The sequence below is a fragment of the Echinops telfairi genome, unplaced genomic scaffold (assembly GCF_000313985.2).
Source record: "Echinops telfairi isolate 266 unplaced genomic scaffold, ASM31398v2 ScPeMD7_7414;HRSCAF=8452, whole genome shotgun sequence".
NCBI classification, from domain to species: Eukaryota; Metazoa; Chordata; class Mammalia; order Afrosoricida; family Tenrecidae; genus Echinops; species Echinops telfairi.
In genome coordinates, this window is record NW_022111314.1 from 818,197 (window position 1) to 826,159 (window position 7,963).

Sequence of the window (7,963 nt, forward strand, 5' to 3'; positions counted from 1 at the left end):
TCCTCCCACAGAGTCAGCGACAGCGACGACCTGACCATGACGGAAAATGAGGTGGGCCGTGTGGCCCTCCACATCGAGAAGGAGATGTTCAGACTCTTTCAGGTCACAGACAGCCGCTATAAGAGCAAGTACCGCAGCATCATGTTCAACCTCAAGGACCCAAAGAACCAGGTGTGTGAGCGTGGTGGCTCGGGCCATCTTGCCGCCCTGACGTGGCACCCAGTGGTGCGCGTGCTGCCTGGTCCAGCCAGGAATGGGGTGAGGAGAGGGTTGTGTGCCCGCCATACCAACCAGAAAGCACCCTCTCAGGCACCTTCTTCCCAGACGTGCACCTGGGGCCCGCCTGACGGGAAGCCTTTGTTTGCAGGGACTCTTCCATCGGGTTCTTCGGGAGGAAATCTCGCTGGCGAAGCTTGTGAGGATGAGACCAGAAGAGCTCGTTTCCAAGCAGCTGTCCTCGTGGCGAGAGAGGCCGGCGAAATCGGTGAGCGCCCGTGGCCAGACTGGCCCTGCCTCAGCAGGCTGGGTGCCGCGTGCCATGTCCACCGAGTGCGCCGACGCTCACAGTTGTGCTCTTCTCACGTCAGGGGGCAGAGGCCAGAGCCAAACTGCACGGCGAAAGCAAAAAGGCGGCCGTTCCACAGGAGCCCCTCCCTGATTTGGAAGACTCCCCGCCTGTTTCGGATTCAGACGTAAGCCTGCCCCCTTCACACATGATCATGTCGAGCTAGAGGACAGGCATGAGCTCGGCATGGCTGCCTGCTACTTCTGGGGGCTTCCAGAGTCCTGGGGAATTCCCACTGCCTTTCAGTCTTCTTGTCTAACACATTGTCCACAAACGTTTCGAAGCCCCTTATGTGTACTTGTAGCTCTGTCGTCTTTTCTGAGTCCTTGTGTCGACTGGTTCTTCACTGCAGGTGTGTGGTGTGGCAATTGTGTGTGTGTGTGTGTGTGTGTAGGAGGGGCGAGGTGATGGTAATCCATGGACTCCTCTCCTGTGGTTGCAGGAGCAGCCTGAGGCAGCCCGCGTGGCCCCCGAGAGGAGCAGTGCCCCCCTGCTGGATGCCTGCAGCAGCATGCTTAGAGACACCACCGCCCAGCACCGCGCACATCTGTTCGACCTCAATTGCAGAATCTGCACAGGTGAGCATGGTAGGGCGGGCAGCCTCGGAAGTGGGGCCGCTGGGATTTTGTTTCAAACCACCTCTAGGGAGCAGCTGTGTTGTGTTGAAAACATTCACCCCCACGTTGGCAGGCTTCCTTTTGATGCTCGGGGAAATGGCAGCACATTGATAGGTACGGTGTGTCGAGAGCTCAAGAGACCTTTCCCCATGTGCAGGTCAGGTTTCTTCCGATGGTGAGCCAGCGCTGAAAAAGCCCAAGCTGTCGGTGGCGGCAGCGAAGAGAGACGACAGCAGGTCCCAGTATGACGGCGGCCTACCAGGGCCTGCGCCTCCAGCTGATGAAGCAGCACCCAACAGTCCCCCTGAGGGCGCTGTGGACCCCGAGCCCAAGCGGGTGCCTCGGGCAGACGGTGACAGAAACCAGCCTCCAGGTTTCAGCCACCTGGAGCCGGCTCCCTTGCAGGACTTTGCCTCCTTCCCGGCCTCCTGTGGGGGCCCAGTGGTTACCACAGTCACGGTGTCTGGCAGAGACCCCAGGACTGTGCCAAGTTCGATACCAGCCTCCATGGCAGCCCGCCCCAGCAGCGGCCTGGTCCTGGACAATGCCCACTCAGAAAGCAAACCAGACATGCTGAAGCCAGCTCTGCCCTCTGTGGTGATGCCTAAGTCCATCCTGGCCAAGCCGTCGTCCTCCCCGGAACCAAGGTAGCCGGGCTAGCAGAGAAGACACCAAGGGAGGGCACACCGGGGTGCGGTCACCAGGATGCAGCTCTGCCCTTTCCTTGAAAGTTAGGCCACATGGGCTGCACGCAGGCGCTGGGCCTACACAGGGAGGTTGTGCCTTGCACCAGGTCGTCTGCTGTCTGCCTGTCCCGGTGTGATGGTGGGAGTCATCCATTAGGATTGTTGGCTGGGGGGGTGGGTGCGTGTCCAGAGCCACGGGCTGAACTCCCTGTCTGTCTCCCAGTATCTTAGAGTCGAGGTCACCCCCAGAAGGGGACACGGCGCTCTTCCTGTCTCGGCTGGGCACCATCTGGAAAGGATTCATCAACATGCAGAGTGTGGCGAAATTTGTCACGAAGGCCTATCCGGTGTCAGGCTGTTTTGATTACCTCAGTGAGGTGAGGCCCATGGTGACACTAAACTTGGTTGGGCACAGAGCACCCGGGTGTCTGGGCCCCTCAGCAGAACAGACTGCTGAGGGGCGGAAGAGACCTGGACAATCCCTCTCCCCATCCTCTGTCCCAAGGACCATGCAACAAGTCTTCGGCATGGTCGGGCGGGTCTCAGGGTGATCTTGGCCAGAGGTGGGTGGTGGGCGTGCTGTGGATTGTTGCTCATGAGAAGCAGAGGCATGCTGTCCGTCTGGCTGCTGGCGATGGTGGCTGTGGCGTCCTTGAGTCTCGGGCTCATTGGTGCCTTGGGATTGTTGGCTGTTGTTGGTTTTGGTCAGGGTGCACTTTGGCATTGATTAACTCCGCATGGGTCTTGTTTAGGACTTGCCCGACACGATTCACATCGGCGGAAGGATCCTGCCTAAGACTGTCTGGGATTACGTCGGCAAGCTCAAGTCTTCTGTGTCTAAGGTGCTCGCTCACCACGGGGACGCGGGGGCACCGCTTGTCTCAGCACACACAGTGGTCCTGGCGCCTGTGGCTGTGGTGCTCCTTTCCTGGGAGGGGTGGGGCAGTGACACTGAAACAGAAACGCAGAGGGGGAGCGGGGAGGGGGGCAGGTGGCCCTGGGGTCTAAGGCGGGACCCGCCTTTCTGGTGCACCCAAGGACACGTGCTCTTGTGTTCTGGAGGGGACCCTTGAAGAGAGCTCGCCTGGGGCCCAGGCAGGGCCGGTAGGCCTCGCGGAGACAGTGAGGCTGCTGCTGCTCTGCGGGTGGACAGGACGGCCTCCCCGGCCTCCGGAGAGTGGTATTCAGCTAGAGCTCTGCGGGTGCTTTCCTGGGCCCGCTGACAGGACAGCCAATGTGTCCCTCCCTGTGCTTGCCCCTAGGAGCTGTGTCTCATTCGCTTTCACCCTGCGACGGAGGAGGAAGAGGTGGCCTACATCTCCCTGTACTCGTATTTTAGCAGCCGCGGCCGTTTCGGGGTCGTGGCCAATAATAACAGGCACATCAAGGACCTCTACCTGATTCCACTGAGCTCGAAGGACCCTGTGCCGTCCAAGCTCTTGCCCTTTGAAGGGCCAGGTAAGGAAGCGCCAGCACTGAGCACGGATTGGCTGGGCCGCTGCCCTCAGCACAGGGCAGGCTGGCTGGCTGGGGACATGGGGGAAAAGCAGGGTCAGCGAGCCTCCCTCGGGGGCGGGGCAGGAGAGCTGCCCGTGCTAGCACCAGCTGGTGGGTGTTCACGCCAGCAGGGGAGGGGAGGTGCCCATCACACTAGTGTGGCTGAGTGGTCAGCACAGCACGCCCTGGGGCCTCCCGTGGCAGAACTAGAAGTCAAGACAAGCCCTGGCTGGCAGCTCAATGCTCACACTGACACCCATGCCCTCCTTGTGCTGCGGTTGGGGGCTGGGGGGGTGGGCAAGCGAGCCTTTACAGCAGCCACCTCAGGTCTGTGGGACGTGGTGGAGAGGTGAGTAGTGGGGCTAGTGTCAGCGTCAGTCACCCGAGTGGATGTCTCTGTGACCTTCGTTGGAGAATGTCACCTGCCACATCCAGGTGTCTCCTTGAGCCTGGGCTCTACAGAGGGTAATGTAGCTTAGAAGGTGGCGCTCCTGTCTCTAACGCATGTGAAATGCTCATGGAAGGGCTTTGTCCTGGGAGCAGGCGCTGGCATAGGCCCTGTGCCTCTGGTGTTTCCTCCAGGTGCCCGGCAGTCCCGGGCAGGTGCGCTCCCTCCTGGGGCCATGCTCGCTCCATGACAGAGCTAGCTCCCTTGCCCCTGGTGCTGTGGGCTGGCCATTCGCTCCAGTGAAACTGTGCCCACTGGTGCCGTGGAACTGACTGGGATGGTAGGTTCTTCAGTGCCACTTGGAAAGCAAAGTGCTTCAACGCGTCACCTCTAACACCAGCGGTCACCGAGGGCCCAGGGTGACTGCGCCATGAAGAGTGCTGGCCATTGGAAGGAAGCGCCAGACGCTGAGTAGCCTCTTCCAGGAGCCCCGTCAGCCCCAAGGTGACCTCTGTGCGCAGGTGCTGTCCAAGGGCGCTCCTCCCAGGGAAGAAAGCTACTTACAGGAGGCTGTAGGGCTAGCCAGGTGGCCTCTTGTCTGGACCGGCAGAGTCCACAGGGAGCAGGAGGGCGCCCTCTCACACCCTCAGCACTTTCTCAAGCAGGGCTGCCCACGCCTCCCTGCACTGCAGAGAGCAAGCCCCGCTTGTTACAAAACAGGACGGGTCAGAGGTGTGGTGGCCCCACGGCTCACCTGGAGGCCTCACAGTAACTTCTCACTCTCAGCATGGGGGACTCGGCAGGAGGCATTTAATTTTCCTTTCACATTCCTGATGCAGTAAGTGCACATAACACTTCACACACTTCGTTCTCGCTGGCCCTCACCAGGGCCACTGTCTGTGTGTGCCTGGCATGTGCATGTGTCTTACCTTACGTTCGTGTCATCAGGGTGTGTGTGTGTGTGTGTGTATGTGTATTTATGTCCCCCCATTCAGGTTAACGTCTGTGCAGAGCCCTTTAACTATGGGTGTGGGAGCAGCCTGGTCGTGAGGCCCCCCGCCCCCAGCAGTCAGCACAGGAGCCTCCCTGCTTTTGGGGGGGCTCCTGTAGCCCCACTCATGCCCGAACCTCGTGGAGGAGCGGCTGGTGCAGGGGTCCGGTGGCCGTGTGCAGGGTGCTAAGGAGACCAGCACCGGAGAGGCTGCCTCCACCTTGGGGACAGTCTCTCGGTGGCTGCAGGAGAGAACAGGCCACCTCTTCCCACCCTGTTCCTCAGGACGCAGTGGAGGCACGTCTGCCGTGCCTCCCTGTCCCTGCCTGCCCGGAGCCTTGTCCAAGGCAGGTCAGTGAGTGGGCAGCCAAGCCTGTGGGCTCTGGGAGCGGGACGGGAGCTGAGGGGCCCTCGCCGTTGTCGCTGAGCACACAGCCCCGGGCCTCCCATCTCTTGGGGACAGGGTCCCCAGTCAGGTCAAGGGCAGGAAGGGGCTTGGCCCCTGGTACGCCCCTGCTGGCCTGCTGGCTCCACAGGGGTGTCGCCGCCCCCATGAGACTGTCTGGTGTCCTCGGTCCGGCCGGCCAGTTCTTGGTGCGCCTGTGTGTATCTGTAGCCCCGCCCGGAGATGTTAGCGGGCAGCAGCCGCACTGCCCACACTGCACTGCTTGCGCCCCACAGAATCAATAAAGTGCTTTGTGGAAACTGGTCGTGTTTCTTCGCACATGAGAAGTTTGGTAGCTCCTGGGCACCTGTCAAAGGTCCACTGGCGGCGGGTGTCCAGCCAGCCCAGGAGTTGCCCCCAGTGCCCACCCCATGGCCCACCAGTCCCAAGGCCCCCTGCCCATCTCTGCCCTTGCTCCTTAACTCGCACACAGTCTCTCTCACAGCAGGTGTGCAGGTCCTGCCTGGTGCCCAGTCCCTCCACAGGCCTCGTTTAAGGCAGGATAATGGCACAGGCCAGGTAGACGGAGGGGGGGCGGGGAGCAGCACTCAATAGCTTTGGGGTAAAGAAGTCTAGTCGGCCCTTAGTGGACTGCAGAAAGCTAAGCCTCGTCGGGGGGCTGCGCAGGGAGTAGGGTGGCCCTCTTCCTGAGCACACGCAGGTCCTGGAGCTGGAGAGTTCTGGCCAGTTCACTGGTGCACGCTGCCTCCCTACACCCCTGATTCTCTCGCTTTGCCTGCGAGTCCAGCCCTGGCTGCCACATGAGGCTGCCCCTGTGCGTGCCCCGGCACATTCTGACACAAAGCTACTCGTTTGGGGTGGGGGGCGTGGCTGTCAGCACCCATGTGTAGAAGTAGGACGGCACATTCTAGCTGCTGCTCTCCAAGGTCCAGCCCCTGATGCTTTCTGTCCACTTGATTTAAATTCTGCACAACAGCCCTGAAGGAGGCAGGGCGGGCTGGGCAGGCGGCATTCTTTTACCGCTCAGTGATGAAGCAGGGGTCTGTGGGAGACAGAGGCCCTTCCCTGAGCCCGCTGACACCCTTTCCAGGTGAACCTGCAACTTAGCAGAGCTGGAGCCTTCTGCTTGGACGTGGGGCTCCCATCACCCAGAAGTCAGGCAGCTTGCCTCAGGGCTGCTGTGTAGGACCCCAGATGGAAGTGAGCTGCTCCCTTGAGCTCAGTCGGCTTCTAAACTGGTCAGATCAGTTTTCTTCTGTCCATGGTAGAAAGGGCTTCAAAAAGTTAGTAGAGAACCACCAGTCACATTCTCCTAATTCCAATTTTTGACACTCTGAAGCTCCTCGTGTAAGTCACTGACAAAGTGCTCGGGTGTGTCACTTGCCACTTAGATGCCTGGGTGAGGCACCACCCAGATGAGTGCCCCAAATTGCGGGCACAGGCTCACCCAGCTCGGTGCAGATGCAACCTCGAGATTGGGGCACCCAACCTTAGAGACATTGGAAACATGAGTCCTGGCCTCACAGTGACAGGCAGCACAGGCTGGCATCCCACTGGGCATGCCGGAGTGTAGGAAGGCAGGAATGATGGGCACACGCCTTGGAAACCAGGCCCGTCGAGCCAGGCTTTGCCCCAGCTTTGCCGCCACAGTGGTTGCCCGGCCTGGAACTTGACTCAGACAGGGCCCTCTCGGCCTGGTCGCCCTTGAGAAGCTCAGCTTTGCCCCCGTGAGGTGGGGGATGACTTGGGTAATGAGGGAGGGACTCCTTGGCTAAGGGCATCCAGCCTGGCGCAGCTCGCCTGCCACTGGACCACAGACCCTCACTGTGGACCTGCCCTTCTAAAGATTCCCTGGGCCCCAAGCTGGGGGCTCTGTGTACAAACCTGTTTTGCCAGTTTGAGAGCCCCTCGCCCAAACCACCTGCCTGGAGAGGCCAGCTGCACCGCTGGCTGACCAGACAAGCTAGGGGACACTGGAGCAGAGCTGGGCTTCGAGAGGAGTGTGCATCTTAAGTGGACTCAGCCTTCCTTCCTGGTGCTGAGGCTCGGGGGTGTGCTTTCTGCCTGACTGTTCACTTCCTACCCTGCCCAGCTCTCTGCCCCACCCACCCCTCCTCTGCAGGCCAGTCTGGCCACCATGGCTCTCAGCAGGGCCATGGTCAGATGCTGGGACTCAAGGCCAACTTTGGAATCTCCACTCTGATGCACCTGCCTGCCAGGTGACACCCTTAGGACACCAGCAGCAGGTGCCATCCAGGTGACCCCATGTGTCGGCCATCCCTGAGTGAGAAGCTAGATTACCCCGGCGCCGACGACTCCTGGGGGGGGTCAGGAAGGGCGGTGCAGGGTGGCTGTGCCCCGTAGGAAAACGTTTGTGCAGTGGTGGCATGCATGCCTTTAGCTCGCACGGTGTGTGCAGCTGGGGGTGTCTGCGCTGGATGCCCCAGCACACTGCTGTCGTGGCTCCCGGGGCTCAGCCACCGCTCACCACCACAGTGCTGTTCCTACTCCCCTCCTCTGCTCGGAATTAGGAGCGGGTGCCAGTGCAACACACCACCATCCCTTTGCACATGCGTGAGTCCATGGTGTGGTGATGTCACTCTTTAAATGTCTTTTCCCAGCTGCCCACTAGCAGGACTATGGACCCGGTGCCCTCCGCGCCACCCCCCCGACCCCCCACCCTGCAACCAGCGTGGCATTGGGTTTCCTGTACAGGAGATCAGATGTTTGCTCTTTGACTGTGGAGTCCGTGTGCGCGCGTGCTGGGTGCTGTGTAGCCATCTCTCCCCCTAGTCCGTGTGTGTGTGTGTGTG

The 7,963-nt window shown here is 60.7% G+C and overlaps 1 protein-coding gene across 6 annotated transcripts in view; it reads left to right on the forward strand.

Annotated features, from left to right (window-relative positions):
- DIDO1 (death inducer-obliterator 1) overlaps nt 1–7,963 on the forward strand; it is a 44,070-nt gene that overhangs the window by 30,624 nt on the left and 5,483 nt on the right. For all 6 annotated transcript variants that reach the window (XM_045296913.1, XM_013008136.2, XM_045296915.1 and 3 more), the window contains exons 9-16: nt 12–171; nt 368–484; nt 588–692; nt 1,008–1,143; nt 1,340–1,829; nt 2,092–2,245; nt 2,621–2,710; nt 3,131–3,326. In XM_045296913.1, the coding sequence (XP_045152848.1) occupies nt 12–171; nt 368–484; nt 588–692; nt 1,008–1,143; nt 1,340–1,829; nt 2,092–2,245; nt 2,621–2,710; nt 3,131–3,326 (1,448 nt within the window). The remainder of the gene's footprint in view (nt 1–11; nt 172–367; nt 485–587; nt 693–1,007; nt 1,144–1,339; nt 1,830–2,091; nt 2,246–2,620; nt 2,711–3,130; nt 3,327–7,963) is intronic.